Below are 25,422 nucleotides of genomic sequence, written 5' to 3'. Positions count from 1 at the left end.
ATCCAGAACACAGCTTGAAAACTAGCAGAATAAGACCCTTGGCTTATTTCCTGCTGTCCAGCCCCCTCTCATATTGCAACCAAGCCCTGAAACTGCACATCCGTCATCCTTGGTATTGCCCTTAGCAACTTCCCTACCAGTCTCTGGTACCTATCTTAGCAACTGCCTGGCAACCACAGTGCCTCCCTTAGCAACTGCTCTCCCACTGCAACTCCCATAGCAACCATTGTGAGGGAAGATTAAGTTGAAGCAGCCAAGGAAGGGAGATTCCCCTCCTTTCTGCTGTTCCCCCCAACAGCCACCCCACCCTATTCGAATGTCTCTCCATCCCACATAACTCCTCTTGGCCCCCACATTCATTCATTTCAGGAACTTCCACCCACCCACCTTGATTCTCTCTCTCTCTCTCTCTCTCTCTCTCTCTCCCTCCCACAGTCTCTGATGAAAGGGGGCAGGGTTGTTGTTGTTGTTGCTGCTGCTTCTTTTGCCTTGCTGAAGAGGTTTATGGGAGCGATATATTTGATGGCAGAGGTTGTTGGGAGGGGTACCCAGATATGGGCACAGGAGCTTGCAAATTAAGCAACATCTAATTTTGGGAGAAAGGGAGGTAAAATGATCAACTTACTAAAGGACAGGGATTAACTGTAACCCCCTGCCCCCAATAATTATGGAACATTGCAAAAAAAAGGAAAGGAAATAAAGGCAACATTGCTGAATACAGAATGATGAGGTATATAAGAATTTGAGGACAATTAACTACATTTGTGAGAAAACTGAGGCCTGTAGTTTGCAAAAAACCCATAGAGAGCTAAGATGCTGAAGGTGGCATAAAATACAGAGAAACTGATGTACTAAATACTGTAGATGCAAATCCAATGTCTCTGCCTGGATACCTGAGTTGAATTTGCAAGAACTGCATAAAAGCTTCTCTTCTTTTGCAAAATGGACTAAACTACTTAGGCACCTTGTTGTGGTATGTTTTAAAGTGCTACCACCTGCATCTCTCAAAAGGAAGTACAGTATCTAACTGTGACCCATGTTTAGTGGACAGTCATATAATAGTCAACATGGGTTGTTTTTTTCTTCTAAAATTCCAGCCCACTGCCTATTAAAGAAGCATAGTTTTGCCTTTGCATTTCCCCCCTCCCATGTATTTATTTCCAGTCTCAAAGAAAAAGAGATCTGCTTATCTGTAAGTATTATTTTGCAGATCCAAAGGCTGCATTTTAGTTAAGGCCTCCGTGCTGCTTGCGAACAAGCATTGCATTATCTTCATATTATTAATATTTTTTTAAAAGGTCAGGTAGTTATTTTCCCTTTATTGCATTTGTAAGTCATTTACCTATACTATAGGCATCCTCTGGGGTGGGAGTGGAGGATTTAGATTCGACATTCTGCAAAAGGCTACCCTAGGACCCAGAATAATCTGTAGCTACCGGCTGCATTTCTGTTGCAAATGCACAGGCTCCCATCCATTGCGTTTCATTGTCAAGGACAGAGAGAGCGAGAGAGAGAGAGAGAGAGAGAGAGAGAGAGAGCGCTACTTGATTTGCCAAACGAATTGATAGGCACCCAAGGTTTTACTATTTTTTTTTTAAAGGGCAGATTACTGCATCCATCTGATCTCTCTTTTTTGGCAACTGAATCTGAATTGCTTTGGCAAGCTTGGGAGGGGAGGGGGGAACAATGTGCCATGGGTAATAAATGTAAAGACTCTGAAATAACAGGAATCTATCTATATGTGACTTTTCAGATAGGTGTGTAGGTGGGCTTGTTCACAGGTTTTGCTGAAGGGTTTATAAGGTGTCATATGGGTTTGTGGAAAGACAGGACGATCCACTTCATTCATCCTGCCGAGAAACCAGGGAGCCAGTGCCTTTTCATATGCAAAGAAATGCATCTCTGCATCCTGCCTTTTCTCTGTTAAAAGTGGGCTTAGGTAACTGCTATATTCTGTGGGCAAAAACCACAAGAGAGACAGAGGGAGGTATTATTTGTCAAAGAGGCCTGGAACTGAAAATGAAAAGGTGTTACACTGCTTCACCTTTAAAGTATGTATGTATATTTATCTAAAGGAAGGTATCTATATGATTTATCTGGTTTTTTTTAAAAAATAAGTGTTGTACGTTTTCAAAAGAACAACTAATGAGCAGCAAAAATATTTCAGAAATAGCCAACTATTTTTGAAACACAAATCCTAGATTGCTTTTGAAAGGGAGAGAAAAAAGAGGAAGGAAGAAAATAACACAGGAATAGCCATTGCAAGGGAATCTACTGCATTTTCATTTGCTAAGCAGACTCCTGGCTCCACGGCTCCCTTGCCTGGTAGGAGAAGGAAATAGCTAGACTAGGTATTCTGCAGGTCTGAAGAAATCCAAAATGGGCTGTTCGGAAAAAGCAGCGTCCAAAATGCTGTTACTTCTGCTGCTTAGCTCTGTGCCTCTTCTACAAGGTAAGGGGGCCGGCTTTGTCGGGAGAGGGGTTTGGGGGTGTGTGTACCAAAACGGAATGGGCTTGTTGCATTTTGACAGTGTTTTGTACCAAAGGAAAGGGTATTGAAAATGCATCTTCATCTCCCCCCCCCCCCCAGGGTGCAAATGGCAGGTGGGTATGTTGTGAACGCGGTGTTGCAGGCATATGAGCAATATTTCCAAACGCACCTTTAAAAAAAACAACCTGAAATATTTTTCTGCCTTGCATGGAAACACATGGATATTAAAACAGCTTTGGGTATGAGATTTGTGATGGGAGGGTACAGGAAGGCTGACAGGGTTATTATAAGCGCTTGCAAAATGAAACGAGGAATGGGAAAATTGTTGCACAGAGCTGGGAGGTTCTGTGCCTCCTTGCAAAAAAAGAAAGGGAAAAGGGGGTGATCCTCTTTGGGGTTTGTAGAGGCGGAATACAGAGATCTGAGGAATAGCATGCATCAGGAGCAAACGAATGATAATCAAGGGTGTTCTAGGGGAAATGGACAGGGAAATATTCTGTTTAAAAAGATTACAAAATACAGTACAAAGGGGTCCATAAACTGCCTTTGCTTTTGATTATTAGTATGCCCCCTGCAACATTGTAAAGGGGAGCACAGGCTTCAAGGGAACCAATTATTAATAACGGGGGAGGGGTGTCAGGTTGTCGCAGAACATTGCAAGTGAAGCAGAAATTTGGGGCTGACCCTTGATTGATACGAGTCCAGACAGGACATTTGGGGTTGGGAGTTGAGTTGAATTTTGAAACGTGGAGGTCAAAGAATTGGGGTACAAATAGATGCTGATGTGTGTAAGAAAAAAAGAAAGTGGGGTGTTACATACAACACTGCAAAGAAAAACAGATTCAGGATTCCTGCATTGCTAAAAGGAGACAGGATTTTTCATGCAACGTAGAAACAAAACAGGTTTATAAGGTCCCTCTTAATAAAAATGGATCTCTTCGCAAAATCAGAAAAGGGGTGCCCAAACATAAGGATTGTGTTTCTTCTTCATTGTCATTCAGTTCTGGGGTGTACAGCAGGCAGGGTTGTAAAGAGCTGAAGAGATTTGGGGAACTGTGGCATAATGGAAAGGGGGGGCAGGCTGGCTTGGGCAATGCATTTCCAAACAGGATCAGCGATCATGCAGCTTTGCAATGCAGTTAAGGTGGGGAAGAACCTCAGTTCTTGCTGGATGGATGTGGGGTGCTCAGCTGGGGCAGCAGGCTGCTGCATTTTCAAGGCCTTAAAGTACCATGGCAGCAAGAAAACTAGATGTGGGAGGGCAGAAGGGTTGTGAGGTAGAATGGTGAAAGATGAGGCTAGGCCCAGGACTCCATGAAGGTTGGGGTTATTACTGATGCACTGCAGGAACTAAGGATTTGGGAAGCATAGATTTTTCCATTTGGGTGTGGAGACTAGATGTTTATCTGGATTCCAGCTAACTGTGTTCCTTCCTATACTATCTTGAAATCACAGGTGTCACCCACCTTTGTTGATTTTTATTTTTTTTAATGGCAGGGGGAGGTTATATGTGAGCAATCACTCACTTAGGAGATGCTGAGTGTGTGACGTGCCACCAAATTAATGTGGCCTTCCACAGAAGATTATCTTTTCCTGCCTCACAACCATTCTCTTTCCCATCCCAGAGGCAGCTGCTTTTTGATTTTTGACATTTGTCTCGTTGAGGGGGTGGCTGGATGGCTAGGAGTGGCTGACGGATCCCTAAATGGGATGGGTGAGGCAAACCTTCCCACTCTGTGGGGGTCTCTCTGCCACTTTACTGTGGGGTGGTGAATGACTGGGCCCACAAGGCCTGCCAGGCAGCTGGCCTTCTTAATGGAGCGAGTTCAGAGCAATTAATGGCTTGCCAGCAGCTGCCAGGATCTCACATGCTGTCAGACGCCTACGGCGGTGGCGGCTGTCACTGCCGAACTTGTCACATCAAGGCAGCAAGAGTGATGTGCGGGGCTCATCATTCAAGGCCCTTCAGCCCGTGATCCGCAACCCCCCCCCCCCGCTATCCCATCCCTGAGCTGCCTCTTAGAGCCTGCCAACCACCTTTCAATCAGCACCCTGCGTCCTAGCCTACAGGCTCTTTCCCCTTCTATTTTCCTAGCACCAAGGCCAAACTTAATGTGTAAAATATGGAGCTAAATGACGCAGCCTTCTGCAGTAAAATGGGAGGAGGGAGGCAGACAGGCAAGCATTCACAAGAGCACTTAACACACATTAGTTACCTCCCAGTTTGCATTTTAGCTACCGCTTCACTGTCACAAGAATTCACTTGCCATGTCTCTACAATTCACTTGCCTTCTTATCACACTTCAGCTGCGCAGGTTGCCGACAGTACCACTTTATCACAGATAAATTATTCCACCTTAAACACACAATAATCACCCATTTTGTTCACAAGGCCTAACTTCTAAATGAACTGCCTCTTTATCCTTTTTAACCAGTATGTTCATCCAACCAGCACTGATAAAAACAATAAGAGTTCTTCCAATAAGAGTTCGTTCAGTAGATTTAGACCCTCTAAATGGTTATGAGAACACCCCTGCTTGCATCTGGAACAACAGGACACATAGGATTATAGAAACAGACTGAATAGGATTATAGAGGTGGACTGTCAGGCCTAAGTCCGTGCTGCCACAAGGCCTGCAGCCATTTCCATATCCCGCCAGGCGGGCCTTGCTGAAATTATGAAGTCTCGTTTCAGTCAAGTATTGCCAAGTCCAGTATGTGGCCAGGCCACACTGCTTTCTCTCTCCTACTCAGGGTAGACCCACTGAAATGAAGGAACCTAAGTTGGTCATGTCTACTAACATCAATGGGTCTACTCTGAGCAGGACTGGCATTGGCTGCAACCCACCATGTAGGGCACATGGACCTGGTAGGGTTAGTTTTGTTCTGTGCTGAGGGACATAAGGAGGACAATGCAAGATCTGGATTGTGGTGGACGGAGATGTGGAGGCCTGTATTGTTTGTTGACTTCTTCATTTATTGCATGTCCTCCCCAGTCTTCTTCTGGGGAAGCTCAAAAGCTGATAGGTTTCCATTCACCCTTCCTTCACTGCAGGCCTACCCCTCTGGGAAAATGACGATGTGGTCCCGGCTACCCCCTCCCCACAGCTGGAGGCCCTGTCATCGGAGGCCATGGGTGGACCCAAGGAAGAGGAACTGGGGGTCTCAGCTGAGGTCAGGGGGTCCTCACCCCCCAGCCCCGAAGGCCTCTCTGAGTTGCTGCAGGGGGCACTGCTGAGGAAGGAGTTTCTGGGGGGCGAGTTGATGGAGGAGCCCATCCCTGGTGAGAAAAATAAATAAACTGGAGGAGGGTGGGAGAGGAAAGGGGAGGTCATAGCGCCCTCTTTGGGAATGGCTGAAGTAAAATGGGGTGGCTTATGGGGGAAAGTGTGGCTGGAGGACTATGGATAAAGTAGGTTTGATTATTAGCTGGAATAAACATTCCAGTTTGATAAATATTGGTAATAAATACAGTGGCAGCTGGTCCATTGGGGCGTTGGGGCACAGACCCACAAACCTCAGCCTTCTTACTTAACCACCAGTCAAGGGTGTGTGTGGCTGTGCCTGTCATTTGCTCTAGCGCCACCTACTGCTAGCCTCCCAGCCTTCTGCCCTACCAGTCCCATTGAGCACCAGCCACCAACTATTTCTAATAGAGAGTCATTGGTTTACTGCCAGAAAAGCAGTATGCATTTTGCAGAGTGGCTATTGGAAGGGTGGGGTGGTGGGGGGCTACAAATGTACATGTTTCCCTGTCGTCCGTTCTGATTTCCCTTCCCCTGTTCTTTCCTTCTCTCCCACCATCGCCATTGTGCTGTCCTAGGAGGTAGCCCTTCCACGCTGCCCCCATTCCACCCACCTGTCCAGCACTTGGATGGTGGGATGGTCCCCGAAGCCTCTGAAGCTGCAGCCACGGGTTCTTCCCCGTTGACCACTGCTGCACCGCCCACTGGCTTCCTCCTTACGACCCCTCCGGCTTCCACAGCAGCTGCGCCCCCCCGCCTTCCACCTCCACCTGATGAGACCGGGTCTGCCGGCCAACACATCTCGGCCACGACCACGGCCTTCATCCCCGAAGGCGACGAGGAGACCACCACCACACTTATCACGACGACAACCATCACGACAGTGCACACGCCAGGTGAGGGGTGAGGATGTGGAGTGTGGACAGATTCCAGAGTCGGTGGACTCGCTTTAAAGTGTGCTTCCTTAAGGCAGCGCGAAGCCATTTTGATTTTCATTGTTTGTGTCTTCCTTCCCAAGTACTGTGCAACAACAACATCACTGACGTGGAAGGCTACGTGGAATCTCCGGACTACGCGGGCGCTACTTTCTATGGGGGCCTGGATTGCACCTACACAATCTCTGTTTATATGGGCTACGGGATAGAAGTGCAGGTAAGCTACAAGAGAAAGTGGTAGTCTGAAGCTGAAAGATGTTCGCTGTTCGTTGCTCTAAGTGTTTTTTAAAAGAGGATGAGCGGGTAGCATAAAACTTGGCCTTTTCTTTTGTTCTTGTCCTTCAGATTTGTCTCATTTGGTTCTTGTGCTTCAGATTTGTCTCATTTTTCTGTCTGCAAGACAGAAAGAAAAATCTGTTTGTTTGCTGCCAACTGCTTCTAGGTGTTGGTGACTTGAAAATACCTTCTCTCAACGTAGGGATGCTGACTGTGACTGAAATTTATTTGCTCCCTTCAGAGAAATAACAACATCTTGCGTTACAGTCTTTCTCGCAAATAGGTTTACATTTTATGTCCCCAGTCAAAATTCTCAGACTAGAGGAAAATAATGGTGTTCTTAATTTTTAATTCTCAGACAAAAAGTCGTGGTTGTATTTGGAGGGCGGGTAGGCTTAGACGTGTCCTTGTAAATCATTTGTTCTGGGTTTCGGTCCAAGAGAGGGAGAGCTCTTTTTTCTTCCATTCTTTGTCCTGACTTTGTCCACATTCCACCCCCAGGTGCAGAGTCTGAACCTATCCAAGGAGGATTCGCTGACCGTAGAGGGCCTGGGAGGGGAGAAACCTGTTGTCTTGGCCAATGAGTCCCTGATGGTTGAGGGGCAGGTGATCCGCAGCCCAACCAATCAGGTGTTGATCCACTTTCAGAGCTACCACACCACCACCCCTGGAATCTTCAAATTTCACTACCAAGGTAAGAAATGGACACTTCAGTCACCCCTTGAAATATGTGAAGGAGCAATTTACCAACCATGTTTAAAGTAAGTGCTTTTTTAACACTTTAAAAACAGGCCAGTGAGTGGTTTTGTGAAGTTTTGAAGTGACTTGTTTGGACCAGGCTATAGGCTATAAGACGTGCCACCCTGACCTTCTTTAGGAGGAAGAGCAGGATATAAATCAAATAAATAATAAAATCAGACTTGTTGAGAACCAATCCTTAGTTGGAGTAACTCAGGACCAAACTGGATCTTACGATGTGATGATTATTTATATGCAGCACGACAACAATTGTTGTGATTGCGGTAGATCTGTTTGTCTAAATGCAGGGTTCTCCAAATTGCATGTAAATCCTGTTTGCTTAAAGTCACATATAAGGTGAGATGCAGGTCTCATTTTTAGATCAAAAGGTACATGTGGGTGAGGGGTCCTAGCCATTTGCTTCTGATCGTGAAAGTTCTGGTAGTAGAAGTGATAGAAAGGTTCTTGGGGAGTGAAGCTGCTACAGACAGTAACCGGTGGACACAATATAATCAAGGCAAAGTGTAGAATATCATTAGTCCATGACAATGAAGAAGAATGTGAAAATGTGGTATTTAACTATGCTGTTAAGCCTAAGTTGACTAAGAGTGACTAAGAATGATGACAAAAAAAGTAGACTTTTGTTGGGTTGGGAAACCATGACTTGAATACTGGCAGAGTGAAGCACACCCCTCTACAGAGATATCTCATTTATTAATATGGTGCAAGAGCACATTTAGATATAATCAATTTGTTACATGATTTGTTTTTGTAATTAGTATGGGATTGTTAATGTCTGTGTACAGTGGAATGTTAACAACAACAACAAGTGAGGGGGCAGACTCAGGTTTAAACAAATGGGTCTGCTGCCATTTGGGTCTAGTTTGAGCCACGTTATCCGATCTAAGAATCACAGAAGCATGGTCAGGGTGCTCTGCAAGACCTGAGAGAAATCCCAGAGGTGGTACACGGTCCTAGCTTGAGAGTTAGAGATTGAGGAGCCAGCCAAGAACAGAAGGAGGATCTCTGGGACTTGGGCAACAACTTGGAGAGGACCTAAACTGTTTTATTTGGGCTGCCTCTGTAGATGCCTGAAACAAAGGCCCTCATGCTTAAAGTGGCACATTTCCCCCCTGGCAGAAATGTTGTGGTTCACCATGTGATCAACATCATCTCTTTCCTTTACGTTGCAATATGGCCTGACAATCCAAGAAACCTGGACCAGTGATTTGGATTGGAGCCTAAGGTTTACCAGTTGCTGGAAACCAGGGGAGGGAAGAGTGCTATTGTGATCAGGTCCTTGTGAGACTAGGATGCCGGAATAGGCAACTGGCCGGATCCTGCATGGCTCCTCTTGCATTCTTATTATGCCAGTTACAAATCCTTGGTTTCGTTATTTAGCTTCTCCACCAACAGATGGGGCTGCAGACTTTTATCCTTCTTCAGCTGCTGTCCTTTATGTTACCATATTGTTGTTCTTTTGACAAAGTTTCAGCCATGTTTTGGGCTGAAGGACTGATGTTTCTTGTTTTCGTAACTAAGAATCAGTGCCCTCCCAACACACACTCCCCTATGGAAGTAGAGGCTTGGGAGCTTGTGAGAAACATGCAAATTTCAGCTTTTCTTTTGTAAAGCTAAGTTTCCAGACCTCATGTTTATGGAAAGAAACCTGAAAATGTGTTGGCAGAAAGAGTTAAAAGCAAGGAGTCCAGAGTATAGCCAAACGTGTGTTGTTTTTAACTATTTTCTAATGCTTATATTAATTTTTTTTCAACTGACTGCTGAGCGACATACAATTTCACAATAAAAACATTATAGCAAAAAGTGAAATGTGCCAATCAGCTGTCAATCCAGCATCTTCTCCCTTTAGAGAAACTATATGCAAATTCAGCCTTGATTTTGATGGAAGTCATTAAATCAGTCGCTGAATGCTTCAAATTTTCTCCTCCTCGATCCTTCCCAGTTCTCAGTTCTTTTGGCCTTGGGCCATGTGCTTCTTTTTGACACCGCATTCCACCCTGTCCCCCAATTCTAGCTTTCCTCCTGAGCTGCGGCTTCCCCAGCCGACCTGAGAATGGCGATGTCATGGTGACTGACCTCCACCCAGGTGGTTCTGCCACTTTCAAGTGCGAGTCAGGCTTCCACCTGCGAGGGGAAGAAACGCTCATCTGCCTCAACGTCAGCCGCCCTCGCTGGAGCGGCACCAGCCCTGCTTGTGTGGGTGAGTGGCCAAAGCAAAGTGGGGTTGTGGCTCATTTGGCTAGAGCATGGTGCTGAAATTGCCAAGGGTTGCGGGTTTGGTCCCCGTATGGGCCAGCTGCATATTCCTTCATTGCATGGGGTTGGATGAGATGATCCTCTGGGTCCCTTACAACTCTATGATTCTAGAATGGAACAGGGTAGCCTTGGGGAAAGGCAGAAGAGGGGTAGACTGCTGACCAAAGAAAGGTCTTTTGCTCCATCGTTAAGCCCGGACACTGAGGTCCTCCTCTGAGGGTCTTCTGCTGGTTCCCTCACTGTGAAAAGTGAAGTTACAGGGAACCAGGCAGAGGGCCTTCTTGGCAGTGTTGCCCACCTTGTGGGAACATCCTCCCATCAGATGTCAAGGAAATAAACAACTATCTGACTTTTAGAAGACATCTGACGCAGCCCTCTTTAGAGAAGTTTTTAATGTTTGATCTTTTATCGCTATTATTATTATTCTGGTAGCCGCCCAGAGTTATGAGTGAGGTATAAATAAATTATTATTATTATTATTATTATTATTATTATTATTATTATTATTATTATTATTATACTTTGGCCAAGCAGGTTAGAGTGTGGCACTCCTTCTTGTGTTTCGTAATTCATAACACAGAGAAGGAGCTTGTGACTGTTTAATAGGGAGTTTTAAAGGGTAAGTGGTGCAGAGAGGAAATAAATCGAAAAGATACTCTCTTTCTCAAAACAGTGGAAGTCAAGGTTGTTCAGTGAGTTGATCATTAGGTTTTGGGATATAAAACACTGCTATTACTAATATAGCAATATCTGGCCTTTGTCCCCTGCTAGCTTCTTGTGGAGGGACAGTCCACAATGCCACTCGTGGGCGCATTGTGGCTCCTGAAGCTCCAGGAGGGCCTCACGGCCGGAACCTCACCTGCCGCTGGTTGGTGGAGGCGCCCGAAGGCCAGAGGCTTCACCTGCACTTTGAGAGAGTGGCCCTGGACGAAGACAACGACAAGTGAGGAAATATCGACGCACGGGCACTGCAGGAGAAGGAGATGAGGGTAGTGAAGAGGTAGAAAAGCCGACAGGGAGCAGAGAGGAAGTATTTGCAGCTGGAGGGGGCAACGGGGCAGAGGAGGGAAAGGACAAGAAGTGGTTGAGGGGAGGCATGAGAAGATGATGGCGAGGAAAGGAGACATAAAGGGAAGGAAATGTGGGAACAGGGAGAGCAGGTAAAGGTAAACACATCGGAGAAGATCTTGGTTCAACTAATTAAGGGGAGCTGGATGGAAGCAGTTAAGATCTCTAGGGCTTGGGGGGGAAGCAGTGGGAGACAGAGGTTTGGAGCAGTCCTCTTAAGTTAGATTGAAGCTATCAGGAGGTTTGAGGTGAAATAATACATTGCTTTGAGGAGGAGCAGGCCCAGTCATGCAGGGGTCTTTTTTCCCTTCTCCCCAGACTGATGATCCGCAGTGGGAGCAGCGCCTTTTCCCCGATCATCTACGACTCGGATATGGATGATGTCCCAGAACGGGGGTTGCTGAGCGATGCCCAGTCTCTCATTGTGGAGCTCACCAGTGAGGGCCCGGCCACACCTCTCATCCTTAGCCTGCGCTATGAAGGTGAGAACAGGGACCTCCCCACTTAGGTGCCCTCAGAAATGGAAGGATCAGGCCAGCGTGGAAACCAGCATCTGGTATTGGTTGCTTCTGATTTGTAATTCTGGGTGACTGATTAAATCGCAGTAAGTATAATCAAGTGTACGTATTCATCAACATAGAAACTATTGTCTTGGAGCAAATCCAGAATATTGCATTTAGTGGACTCATAAGGTAAAGGTAAAGGACCCCTGACAGTCAAGTCCCGTTGCGAACGACTCTGGGGTTCCGGCGCTCATCTTGCTTTACTAAGGGAGCCGACGTTAGTCCGCAGACAGTTTTTCCAGGTCAGAGCAGTGCACGGAAATGCCATTTACCTTCCCGCTGGAGTGGTATCTATTTATCTACTTGCACTTTGACGTGCTTTCAAACTGCTAGGTTCGCAGGAGCTGGGACTGAGCAACGGGAGCTCACCCCATCGCAGGGATTCGAACAGCAGACCTTCCGATCGGGAAGCCCTAGGCTCAGTGGTTTAGACTACAGCGCCACCCGCGTCCCTCATATAATCCTATAAGTACACATTATATTAGAATTTTGAAGAATGGCTTAATCTGCAAATAGCAACAGGGTCCAAACATTTGAAGGTTGTCTTAGTAAGTCCAATTATAATTTAACTTTTTGGGTATAAGTGTGGCACTGCAGCAAAGTATTGCAGACTGAAGCACTTCTGCTCAGGGTTGCAAAAACTCCATTCTTTCCCACCTGTTTTGCCTTTTCCCCCCTCAACTGTGAGTCAGCATTTCATTCTCACTGAACGTGCTCAGTCCTCATTAGGCTATTTTGTTTGGGGTTGTTGTTTTTCTTCCCATTTTCTGGCAACCAGAATCAGTCAGTGCTGGTACAGCTGAATGTCACATACTGATTTGGACTAACCACCACCAAGGCCTTTGCCTGCAGATTCCTAGTCAGCAATGGACTACTTGCCATCTACTGGCTAGTAACTGATACAGCAAAGGGAGGGGCCAGAAAGTCCTTACGCACCTGGGGAAGCTTTCCTGACTCTCTTGCTCCTCCTCCTGGCAGCTTTTGATGAAGACCGTTGTTACGAACCATTCCTGGCACATGGAAATTTCAGCACATCAGACCCGCTGTATCGCATGGGGACTGTGGTGGAATTTGCCTGCAGTGCCGGATACATGCTTGAACAGGGGCCTTCTGCCATCGAGTGCATTGATTCAAGAGACCCCCGCTGGAATGAGAGCGAGCCCACCTGCAAAGGTAATCTCTCTTTGACGCCAACTCTTTCCATTTTGTTCTTGAATTTCTTTATAACTCTGCCTTATGAATGTGTACAAGTGATGAGCGATGCAGTGCATCAAGGTTCATTTTTCTGTGGTGCTTATCAGTTCACAAAACTGCTTAAGGAGATGGGCAAGACAAAAGGGGGCAGGTTGAGAATGACTGGAAGGAGATTTAAGTCACGAGAGATTGCGCTGGTGGCACCATGAAAAGAAAAAAGCAATTCTGGGAGGACAGAAGGGGCAAAGTCTATTTGTAGGTGAGTGAGTTGGGTCCAACATGTTAAGATCTCTGAAAGAAAAAACAACAACAGTATTTGTTAATACAGTAATGGGACCATAAATCAGGAGGGGGTCTCCTTGTTGGGATGGGGGGCCTGCTTGCCCTTGGTGCAGCTCTTGTCTTTATGAAGTCTGAAAACCAAATGGGAAAATGGCAGTCTCCTAAGGCTTTGATGCCACTCCACAAGCAAGGCCAGGTAATTTGGAACCCCACTGTTGAAGAAGGATTTCTCCTCAGACTGAAGCCCCCTATTCTACAGGTTGGCCCAGGAAAACATAATACATTTTCAAGTTAACGAGTGTATTTAGTGCTAATCCTACAGGCACCTATCTGTCCGCAGGCACCATTGGAATGAATGAGTCTTGCTTGGTGAAGTGGTGTAGAGTCACAATCTTCAGGGCAATGAGGTCTGGGGCCTGGGTTTATCTTCCACAATTCCACAGAAGGATCTAGTTTAAAACTGGCTTAGGTTGGCAGTGCCAATGCACCTTTCTGCTTCAACATGTGGCCTCTTCCTGACTATTGTGTTATTTCCCCCTCCAGCCTTATGTGGGGGGGAGCTCTCTGAGTCAACAGGCGTTGTCCTTTCCCCTGATTGGCCCCAATCCTATGGGAAAGGCCAGGACTGCGTCTGGGGCATCCGGGTGCAAGAGGAGAAGCGAGTGCTGCTGGACATCGAGATGTAGGTTCTACCTTCCGCCGTCACCATCAGCACCACCACCCCTTTTGGGGGGCGGATCCTCATGATTCAGGCATCGACATCCCACATTGTCCTCACATGGTCTTCTGAAACCACCATCCATCATTAGATTGATTGTTCAAGTCATTCATCTCACCCATTTAATATGGTAAGGTCCTTGCATAAGATTTGGAGATGTCTCAACTGAGAAAATAGGATGCCTTTTGTGATACAGGCAGTGCCTGATCAAACCAGACTCTGTGGCAAGTTCTTGGTATTTTTAGGAGCAAATTTCTACATTTTAGGAGGAGGATGTTGAAGGGAAGTAGCGTTCTTAATCATCAACACAAGCAGGAAAATTATTTAAACAATAATTATGCTGCTGCTCCTGGTGATTATTTTTTTTGGCACTGTACTAGGACTTGACGGAAATGGCAATGACAAGGTCTTTCCCCCATGAAGTTTGCTATCATGATTAAGATATATAGGAGTAAAGTGATGAGAGAAAATAATTGCTTGGTTTAAATGTTGCAAAAAAGGAACATTATTTATTTATAATTCCATTTCTAATCCTATCTTTCTCCCCAAACCCACATAAAAATCTGGGGGCCTGAGGAAATGGATCAAACCTCACACCAAGCAGAAAATAGCAGCAACCCCTATGTATGCAGTTACAAGTCACATAGCGATGAAATAACTGTGTACACCCATTCTTTTTTTAAAAAAAACAAACAAACCCAACAACCTCACAATAGTTTGAGCACTGTTTCTGAACAGGAAGAAACCACAGTGAAGTAATTATTTATATTAAAAAAGAATAGCTGTCTGCATGGCTGGATTCTGCTATCCATTACCCTGATGGCTGCCACACTGCTTTTGCAAATGCACTCCCAAGTACTCACTTTGAGGTTACCTGATTGAGCATCTCTGCATTGTAAAACATGTCCCTGTTTCTGCATGCTAAAAAAAAACTTCCTTTAAAGAACCTCATTTTCCTTAATGGTCCTAGAAAGCCTGTGGTTCTCTAACCATCCATTCATCCATTTGTTCACCTGTCTATGCATCCTTCCATTAGTCTGGAAGAGAGAAATGTTGGAGCAGGTTAAGTGACCTAATCCTGCCACTTGGCTCTTCCTCTTTCCTTTTTAATGATGGTTCCTGTTGTGTGTCTCTCTTCCCCTCCACCCCAATTCTCTTTCTAGCCTCAACATCCGCAAATCCGATGTGCTGACCATCTTTGACGGGGGGGACCTGACAGCCCGGATCCTCGGCCAGTACTTGGGTCCCCACCCCCGCTTCAGCCTTTACTCTTCGGGCCCAGCTGTCACCCTCCAGTTTCAGTCGGATCCTGGGGACCCCCTTTTTGGCCTCAGCCAGGGATTCCTGGTGCGGTACAAGGGTATGAGAAAGGAGCCCTGAGCGATGGGTGGGAAATGATGGAAATGCCATAGAAAACAAACGTATTTCTGACATATCCTGCAAATATAGTCTATCATGCCAGACCCCAAAGTCGTTTGGAAATTTCATAGGGGATCATGGCAGGGTGGTGTGGGGAGGATGTTCTCATAGGCTCTGCTTGTCTGAGATTCCCCACTGGAAAAGAAAGGAAGGCCAAAAGAGCAGGCTGGGAGGAGGGAGAAGAAAAGCGTAGGGAAGAAGGAGGGACCATTCTTGCCCATTTTTAGTTTTGGGGAGAGATAGATTGGGATAGATTGGTTATTCCACTGCTGACACCAATCCTGCTTCCATTTCAGCCTGATGTAGGTTCAGTTTTTGTTATCTTGACAGTGTTATTGCAGGGGTCTTTTCCTGTGAGACAATCATTAACCAGAAGAACAGGATATTCTATAATGTTTCCTTCTCTCTCTCTCTCTCTCTCTCTCTCTCTCTCTCTCTCTCACACACACACACACACACACACACGTCATTCTATTTGTCCATGGAACAATGGACTTTACTCACCAAGAAGAAAGCCCGATAGTGTTGTGTGCAGAATCCCTGATCTGGGATTTCCCTTCAGCTTGTTGCCATCTCACTGTTATCCTAGGAGAGTTGTTTGGGAGGACGGGCCTGTAGGACTCCCCGCTTACCATGGGAGAAGGAGAAGCATAGGTGGCGGTGGTGGGGAACGTGGCCTGAGGGAAGGTAGTCCCTAACTCCTTCCTCTCCTCCCTGCTCTGGCAGAGGTTCCACGAAACGACACTTGCCCCGAGCTGCCCGAGGTGGAGTTTGGCTGGCGCACAGCTTCTCACGCTGCCGTCATCCGCGGCACAGTGGTGACGTACCAATGCGAGCCAGGCTATGACATAGTGGGATCCGACATCCTTACCTGCCAGTGGGACCTGTCGTGGAGCAACAGCCCTCCCACTTGCCAGAAGAGTAAGTCTTCCTAGGGCCAGCAGTGGGGTGGTTTTCACCCCAGGAAAGCCATCCTTTTTTTCTTTTACCCCCCCCCCCCGGACTCAGAATATACCAGGAGGGACCTGGGTAGCAGGAGGGTGAAGAAAGAGGGTAAGCAAAACCTGCTGGAAGGAGAGCCGTTGTGGTGCAAAAAACATTGGGTCCCAAGGGATAGAAACGGGGCACCTACCAGGAGTCATGAAGCAGCCATGGACCACTGAAAGCCTTGCTCAAGATCCACGTTTAGTTTCTGAGCTTTCAAACAGACAGAGCCTATACAGCAAAGGTGGGAAACCTCCAAGGCCCAACAAGCTTCCTCAAGGCTGTTTTGGGCAAGCCATGCTAAATCTGCCACCTCTCTGGTCGTTGGGAGCTTCTCAAGCTTTGTGTAAAATAGGATTGGATTCCCAAACATCAGCTGATAAGGCAGCCCTGCTCACTTTGGGTGCGCAAGAAAGTTCGCTGCTGTGCTAAGGAGAATTGACCTCCCAACACGTTGGCAAGGAGAGGTGGCCAAGCCTGCTGGATTCAGATGCTTAAGAGCTCCCTGCAGGGAACTCTCTCATGCACCCCAACTGAGCACTCAGCAGAATGGAAACCCCTGCGTCCATGAAGGGTCTGCCCTCTGCTTTGTTTTAGCTGCAGTTTCGGTGCAACTTCCTTTCTGAACCAGGAAGGGGTTTGGGCTGAATCTTGCCTGTTTGGGACTTCAGATCACCTTGCACGCAGCATTGCCTTTGAAGGGGTTTGCACTGAAACATCCCCTATTCCCCTTCATTTGAACCAGGCCATGCTTCCACCAAATGATGTCATATGTGATGTCAGGCGATTGGCATTTGGGCAGCTCCACTCATCTTATCAGATTTGCAGAGTTCCTGATAAACATCTGGCCTGTGGAGCCAGAAAGGTTCTCCATCACTGCCATGCAGGATTTTGACTGCAACACAAATAACTAGAAACTTGTTTCACTTAAGAATGGAAGATAAGAGGCTGTTGGGCAGCCCCAGACCCCATGTCCCATGTCTGCACCGTATCAGGAAGAATATTAGTTCCCACGTTGTGAGGCATAGCATCCTCAACAGGGAAGGAAGGGGAGATCCACAGGGTCCACTTCTCAAAGCCGTTTTCCTTCCTCTCCCTCTCCTTCTTCCCAAAGTTGTGAACTGCGCTGACCCTGGGGAGATCAGCAACGGCAAGCGCAGCGTCTCAGACCAACGCTTCTCCATTGGCTCCCACGTCCAATATTTCTGCCATGAGGGCTACGTGGTGGAAGGGAGCAGCACACTGACCTGCTACAACCGGGACACGGGCACCCCCAAGTGGAGCGACCGGGTGCCCAAATGCGTCTGTGAGTAAAGAATTGGGTTCCAACTGAGAAGGGAAGAAGCTGTGTTGGCAGAGCTGGCAGGGGAAACCCCGTTTGGGCAAGGGAGCACCTGGAGCCCAGAAGGGAAGATTACAGGACCGCGGGAAGTTGAGCAGGGGAAGAGAACCATAGCTGCTGCGTCGGGATTTTTAAGGGAACGTGTGCAGGATGGCCAAGTTGGCCTTCCAGTTTGGAACCGAAAGCCCCTCGGTCTCTCTTGCAGTGAAATACGAGCCCTGCCTGAACCCTGGCGTCCCAGAGAACGGGTACCAAACGCTTTACAAGCACCACTACCAGGCGGGAGAATCCCTGCGCTTTTTCTGCTACGAAGGCTTTGAGCTCATTGGCGAAGTGACGATCACCTGCATACCTGGCCACCCGTCCCAGTGGACCAGCCAGCCTCCTTTGTGCAAAGGTATGCATTCTCCCTGCTCCAGTCGCCGCTGCGCGTGGCCTGCCCACTCCCCATCCCTCTCACCCCCCTCTGTCGTGATGGCCTCTTGCTGCTCTCTAAACGCCCCCCTTGGTCTCTTTCCCTCCCCCAGTGGCCTATGAGGAGTTGCTGGATGGCCGGAAGCTAGAAGGTGAGGATGGGATTGTGATGGGGAGCTTGGGAGGGGAGGGCCGGGGCAGGAGGTGGGTGAATTTGCCACTGGGTCTGCTGCTGAGGTCACTCGCACGTTCCGGTCACGCCTTTTGTTTTGCAGTCACCCAAACAACAGATCCTTCCCACCAGATGGAAGGTGGCAACATCGCCCTGGCCATCTTCCTGCCCATCCTCCTCGTTATCCTACTGATTGGTGGCATCTATGTCTACTATACCAAGTGAGCTGAGCCTCCACAGATCTTGGGGGGCGGAGGGTGGAGTTGGGCCTTGGACAATCGGTGCGCAAGGGCCGAGTGGCGTTGGATGTAATAGGTTGTGATGGAGCAACTTGCACCTGCCCTACGAAGGCAGAAGGCTGTGGTTCTTTGGTGCTGTGAGAATCTTAAATTGGAATGGAGAGGTATTGTGTGACGTCACTGCAGGATATTGAGGGTGCTCAGCCGCCTTCTTAAAAAGGGGGGGGGGGTGCTGGGGTCCCGGCAGCCCTACTGGCTTGCTTTGTTCTATCTTCTCCTTCTCCTCCTCCTTTCCCCCACCCCCAGGTTCCAAGGAAAGACCCTTTTTGGCTTCTCCTTCTCCAGCTCCCACAGCTACAGCCCCATCACTGTGGAGTCCGACTTCAACAACCCTCTCTACGAGGCTGGGGTGAGATGCTCTTTGTCCTGCGGCAGGTGGGGGAATGGGGAAGAAGGTTGCTAAATGGGACGTGAATGTCTGTGAAAACACCACTTTTTTTTTAGTCATTTTGGAAAATAATAATAGGTGGAAGAAGTAGTATAGTAGTATTTCTTAAAATTATATACTGCCCTTCATCTGAAGATCTCAGGGTGGTCCACAAGATAAAAATACAGGATAAAAACACAAAATAAATAGAGCAGAACAAAACCATAAGCACCACCCCTTCCCACAAACACATTTAAAAGGGCATTAATCAGGCAAAGGCCCAGTTGGGTAGGAATGTTTTTGGCCGGCGCCTGCCTGGCGTGCTCTGGTCCATGGGGTCACGAAGAGTCGGACACGACTAAACCACAACAACAAAGATGTGTAATGAAGGTGCCAGATGAACCTCTCTGGGGAGAGCATTCCACAAATGGGGAGCCACTGCAGAAATATCAGGGAGATTGGAATCCAATACATCTTATAGCAGTTTCTGGAGCATGAGAAGCTCCAGGGGCTGCATTGTTGTTTTGTTTCCTTAGGGGTGATTTTTTAAAAAAACAACTCTGAAAAATCACCCTGATTTTGTAAAAATTCTGTTATGCTCTGCATGTGTAAGTGGAGGCTGATCTGCTACCCCACATCCAATCCCCAGAGAGAGACCATCCACGACTCTCTTTTGTCTTCGGGGGCTATAAACCAGGATATGAGCATGCTAAGCAACAAACTGGGATGCCAGAAAAATCACTCTGTAGCTTTTGAAAGCTAATGTTCTTTAACAGGGATGGGAAATATTTTTCTTCCCTTCTGGGGAAGCCAGTCTTCTCGGGGCCACATGCCAGGATTGGGAGGGCCAGGGGCAAAACTGGCAGAGCAAGAAGTGGGAGTTTTACCTTTCTGCAGTAGACTAGCCTCTTCCCACCCACACAGCCTTCTCTGTCCTCAAGGCAAGCAAGAAAGCCTTATTAGAGTTCAAGGGCACATTGCAGCACAAGATGTAGCAGCAGCCACAAATGTGGGTGGCTTAAAAAGAGTATTGAACTAATTCAGGGAGGACGAGGCTGCCTGTGGCTATGTTCCCCCTTTGGAGGCTGTATCAAGGGAGGAGAGTGCTGTTGCATTCTGGTCCTGCTTCCACGGCCAGCTGGATGGCCAATGGGTGAACAGGATGCTGGGTTAAGATGATCCAGCAGCACTCTGCTTATATTCTGATGCTTTTCCAAACACAGTAGTTCTGGTTGGGGCTGGGGGTGCTCCCAATGCACATTCAGTTTTCAGAGGAGGAATTTTCCTCAGGATCAAACCAGAGGAAGAAAAGCTCCGGTCACCCCAATAATGATCAAACCCACAAACTGATGCTAGTTGACACATTTTACATCACGCCTGGTCGAGTTCTGAGTGATGTCTTGGACTAAAATTGGCTTCCCATAAGCAATTTGTAAATCAACCGGCATTAACTTCCTAGCTGCCCAATTCCTCTGATGTTTGGGGTGGTTCGGGACGGGGAGAGCGTTGGCAAAACTCCACCCGGATGCTAACGCGCCCTTTCCCTCCTCTCAACTTCTCTCTGCTGGCAGGACACCAGAGAATACGAAGTTTCCATCTAGAAGATGTCGGAGGATTCGTGTTCTTCCCCCCCAACCTGAGCGGGTTTGAGGAGCAGCGACTGAGAACGATTCCTATTTAAGGAGGGAATAGTGGAAGGTGGTTTCGGGGGAGTTTAGGGGAAACGGCCGGGAAGAAGGGGAGCTTCTCCTCTCTGCCCCACAGATTCACCTTCCTCCCTTCCTCCCCATGTTGCTGCCTCACTGTCCACTCTCCCAGCTTTGGACGCCGTCCACTCCCCGCCCCCCACTCCTTGTAAATACCCTCTTCAATGTGCCAAACGCGTTTCACACACAGACAACACACACACGCACACAGGTTTTTTTTCCTGCTTTACCTGTTTCTTTACTTCTTTGTTTATTTGTTTGTTTGTTTACTAACTCACTTCCCTCCTCCCCGCCTGTTGTTTATTATTTCCTTAGTGGTTGAGAAAGGAGGGGTTGCGCCTCATCCCTTTCTTCCCTTGTCTTGTCCCCCACGTCTTTTCTAAGGAGGTGGATATCAGTTTTAGGTGCTGCCATTAAAATAACAACAACAACACCACACACTTTGGAAAGTAGATTGTACAGTAACATCACTCGAAACCAGCATTTTGTGGCGCTTGTAGAAGACCTTGCCGTAAGCAAGCTGTACTTGGTGCCAAAGGGAATGGCATAAAACAGTAGAATAACACAACTGAAAACTGATAGATGCTGTAAATCTGGGGTGGTGGCTAACCTTATTTTTTTGGGCTGCTCCTCTGCTGATCCATGAAGATTATCTGAGGATGGAGGGATGGGGGAGGCTATTGCTCCCTCCCTACTCATCAAATTATCAATCTGGTGACCTGGGAGGGGGGCAATTGGCATCCCCATTGGGGGCTGGGCTGGGCAGAGAGACGGAAAGCTCTCTGCCCAGCCCAGCACCATATCTACTTAATCCCACAGCTGCCCAAAATCAGTGGGGTCTTGGAGGGCAAGAAAAAAATGGAGGAGCCACATCAGGCTCCTGGGCCTGGGGGTTAGCCACCCCTGCTAAATGAAGAAACCCTAATTCTAAACACTTTACATGGGAGTGAGTCCTGTTGAGTTCAGCAGAATGTACTTCTGCTATGTTCTTGTGCAACTGAGAAAAAAAAAACATTTACATCCCCTGAAATAAAACCAACACCTCCTGTCATTTGAGAGGGGGAAGAGCAGGGTCCCCGAACATTGTACTTCCACCTGACCATACCATAGCATAGATGGGTTTTGCAAAGGCCCCACATGGTGAACTGAGGTGGCAGTACGAGAAAGAAACCAGCAACAGGTTCGTGGAGATATTAAGGTGACACACTCTGCTTAGATGGCACCTTTGTAATTAAGTGGTATATTGAGGGGGCTCTTGGTAGATCCCGCAAAAAGAAGGCACTGTGAATAGCAGCTTTATAGTGCAACTCTTGTGTATGTTTACTTGGCATGAAATCCTGCTGCGTTCAGTGGGGCTTCCTACTAAGGGCTTTCTGATTACATCTTGCCATTCTTCCTCTAATCCTCCTACCAACCCCCCTAAAAGCAAGAAAAACCACCCCCTGCCCCCTGTCAAACAGGTCCTGCAAAATACAGATCCCACTATAAGATGCTTGCTTAGGAATTTTTGGCATGGCGAGGTGGACCGGCCTCAGGCAGCAACTTCTCAGTCATTTTGTTTGTTATCATACTGGAGAGGGAGTCGTTTCTTATTTTCTGTCTGAGGCAAGAAAACGTTATGGGATGTCTGCCCCCCAAATGAAAATAAGACTTATATGCTCTCATCTTTGAATAAATATTCCACTGGGGAAAACAATCCCTGAGTCTTCATTCGTTGCGGAGACTCTTAAAACTTGAAATCTGGTGGTCCATAGACTTTTAGGGCATGAGCCTCTGGGAAGTTCTCATGAACAAGCCCCATTGACTGACTTACATGCTTACGTTCTTTGTTTTAATGGAGCTCCCACAGGAGAACTTCCTACTGTGTATAACCTCATATAAGTTTCCCATAATTTCCCTCAATTTCTGCCTCTTCAGATTAACACGCAGGCGGAAAATGAATCTCAGATTTGTCTTTTAAGGAATGAAGCGGAGTGGTTATTTCCCTAGTGAGCAAGTTCCCTTAAAAACAAAACATTGGGCTGTAGTGATTTGGGGACAAAGGAATTTCTAAGGCTATAGCATAGGCAGGTATTTTTTATGACTCAATTAAAAAACACACCATTGAAAGCCATTAATCTTACACCTGCTTTTAAGAACAATTGTGCCAATATTTATTTTTTATTTTAGTTTGCTGCCTTTTAAAATGAAAAAAAAACACACACAACCCACTGTATATTTCTCTAGCTTGCTTATAAAAAGAATAAAAATAACGAGGCTTTATAGCCTCTAGTTCTCCATAGTATCCCTTGAATGATAGAACACAGATGAATATTTACATTTGAAAAATCGTTTTAATCCTTTTAAAGGCTGGTTTTCTTATTAAAAGGTGCCATACCCATTTGCCAGGAAAATTACATGTGCACTAGGTGTTAGCGTCTGCTTTCTGGGCAGAAGGGCATTTACTCTTTCAGAATACATACCGCAAGCAAGGGAGAGGCTTTCCCCTTTAATCATCAGAATAGAAAGTCATTAACTGTCACTTGACACCCACTTTAAGGATGCTGAGAAAGCATTTTGTGTGACTCTCCCCCCTTAGGTGTTTGCAAAAAAAAGAAAAGAAAAGAAAAGAAAAAGGCAAGATCCACAGTGCCAAAATGTATGAAAATAATGTTTTAAGAAATCAAGTGCTAGGAAGAGACCTCATCCCCTTAGGACATTCTCTGCAAGCTTATGGGAGAATCCCGATGGGGAGTGCCAAATCACACACCCTAGAGGGAACGAAATCTCAAGTCCCCCAAGGGTGTATATGGGGCAGGGGAGGCGTTTGCCCTCTTTAAGAACTACATCCGTCCACCTACCTCCAATATGGGGCTGGATATAGGTATATCACTTCCCCATCTGTCCATTTCTCATCTCCCGTATTATCAAACTTGTTGGAACGACTATTCTCCCCCTGCCCCCGTGACCGTTCTCTTGCATTTTGAAAAAGGGCAAAAGGCATCACATTTTCCCAGGTTCTCCCTACCCTCTGTGGGCATCATGGTTCCCCTCATAGTTCCATTCATGTTGGGGAAAGGGACAGTGGGATGTAACCCACCCACCCCCGTCTGCAAGGGAGATGGGATTTCTGGGGAATGCTTCCTTTTGCATCCATAACCCCTTACACCCCTATTTTTCAGCCCTTAGGTATTCCCCTTCCCACCCTCATTTGCTTTTATTTTGGAGCAATAAATAAAACGCACCATTTGTAAAAGCCGCGGTGTCTGTACCTCTATGCTGCAAAAGGGAGGAGATGAGTGTTTGTGTGCAAGAGGGGGAATAATTGGGAATAAGATAAAAGCTTTGCCAGCCAACCCAACAACAACAACAGGTGCACAAAGGTACACTGTGCAGTGCAGGTGGGTTTTAAAGCAGATTTTCCAGCTCCACATGTTTCCTGTCGGGCACCCCACACTAAAGAAAAGCAAAAAAAACATGCTTTGCTCTTTGCTTAAACCCAGTATCGGTGGTCATTTCTCTTTTTTTTTTTTTTTTAAAATAATTTTTATTGGGTTTTTACATTTTATAACAACAGACACACACACAAAGACAAAGACAGACAAACACACAAATACAATTACATACCCTAAGTTTCTTTACCCACTTTCATTGACTTCCCCCCACCCCCTCCTCTTACATCCCAATTCCAAAATTAATTCAGCAAGTTCTTACCTAACCTCTTAAAGATATTCACATTGCTTTTAAAAATTAAATTCTTTTGTTTATCTATATTCAACTATCCAATTCTCTTATAATCATTAATTTCTTTTTTTTAAGGTCGATCTAACTTCCCCTTCACAAATTTTCCCTTTATTATATTAATTATAGGTCACATTGACCAAGTAAAACAAAACATAACATTTTATAATTCTATTCTCTCCCCCCCCTGCCCCGGTTTCTGTCCCTTCCTAGACAAATGTCCAGAAAACAAACAAAAAATATTTCTAGCCCGGATTCCTCACGTCCGAGGCGTCTGATTCTCTGTCAGTCCCTCTCTGCCAGCTATATTGGTAGTCCTCTTTGATGGTCCTAAGACCCCGAAGGAGTTCAGTCAGAGTCAGATCATATTTTCTTTCATTCAGAATGTTGAAGAGTGTTTACTGCGAAAGGCCATCTAGTTTTCCATACTCAAGAGAAAAGTCCCAATCATATTGCTTTGTTCTTTCTAGTTTTAATATTCCAAGTACTCCAGGGGCTTCTCTCTTCTTCTTTCTCATCTTTCGCAGGTCTGTAATCCAAAGGTCTTTTTGCTCATACTCTAACGCTGCAGATTCCTGGTTGATATTTTCCACTTGTAGTGTCTGAACTCCTTCTTTTTTCTCTGTCAATTCCAAAGGCATCTCTTCCTGCTCAGCTGCAGAATTTTTATCATACATCTCCTTTGTGCATTCAGCAGAGTTGTTTGTTTCAGGATTCAAGGTCATAAAAACTTTACTTAGAGCCATACTCTGCTCCTGCAAGATTCCCACGAGAAAGAACATTTTTTCTATCTCCGCCAGTAATTTTCCCTCTGCAGCCATTGTAATGTCACTAATTCCCCCTAGGGGGCTTTCAGTTATTTAGTAGTCCTTTTCCAATAATCTGTTACTTTGTTATTATCAATACTTTGTTTCAATCGCTTCAGTCCAAATGTATCAGCTTTAAATCCAAGAGTTATTAAATAGCAAAATTCTTTACTTTGTCCGCCCGTTTGACAGCTTCTTTGACAGCTGTCAAACTCCTTTCACTTCTTCCTCCGGGACCCAAATAGGACACTCCCGGGTTTTTTGGGGGGGATACACACAAAGTTCCAAATTCCCTTTCTCTCCAGCACAAAAATCTTGTTCTAACAAATTTGTGAGAAACTTTTAAATCTTCAAAACAGTATTCATTCCGCCTTAATTCTCCGTTCCTTGCTTTGAAACGTCTATA

At 46.4% G+C, this 25,422-nt stretch overlaps 1 protein-coding gene across 1 annotated transcript; it reads left to right on the top strand.

Annotated features, from left to right (window-relative positions):
- The first annotated feature begins 1,429 nt into the window (after nucleotides 1-1,429).
- Nucleotides 1,430-23,725, top strand: SEZ6L2 (seizure related 6 homolog like 2). Its single transcript, XM_081836407.1, has 18 exons — nucleotides 1,430-2,452; nucleotides 5,547-5,774; nucleotides 6,315-6,632; nucleotides 6,755-6,888; nucleotides 7,449-7,641; nucleotides 9,721-9,906; nucleotides 10,734-10,905; nucleotides 11,349-11,512; nucleotides 12,572-12,766; nucleotides 13,613-13,751; nucleotides 14,951-15,147; nucleotides 15,933-16,127; nucleotides 17,305-17,496; nucleotides 17,738-17,929; nucleotides 18,060-18,098; nucleotides 18,222-18,339; nucleotides 18,664-18,766; nucleotides 20,356-23,725. The coding sequence occupies exons 1-18, from the start codon at nucleotides 2,380-2,382 to the stop codon at nucleotides 20,383-20,385; spliced, it is 2,868 nt and encodes a 955-aa protein (XP_081692533.1). The 5' UTR covers nucleotides 1,430-2,379; the 3' UTR covers nucleotides 20,386-23,725.
- Nucleotides 23,726-25,422: the final 1,697 nt, after the last annotated feature.

The sequence above is a fragment of the Podarcis erhardii genome (assembly GCF_964252035.2).
Source record: "Podarcis erhardii genome assembly, chromosome: 13".
Classification (NCBI taxonomy): Eukaryota; Metazoa; Chordata; class Lepidosauria; order Squamata; family Lacertidae; genus Podarcis; species Podarcis erhardii.
Note: the sequence above shows the minus strand (reverse complement) of the source record. Positions and strands in the feature narration are given on the sequence as shown.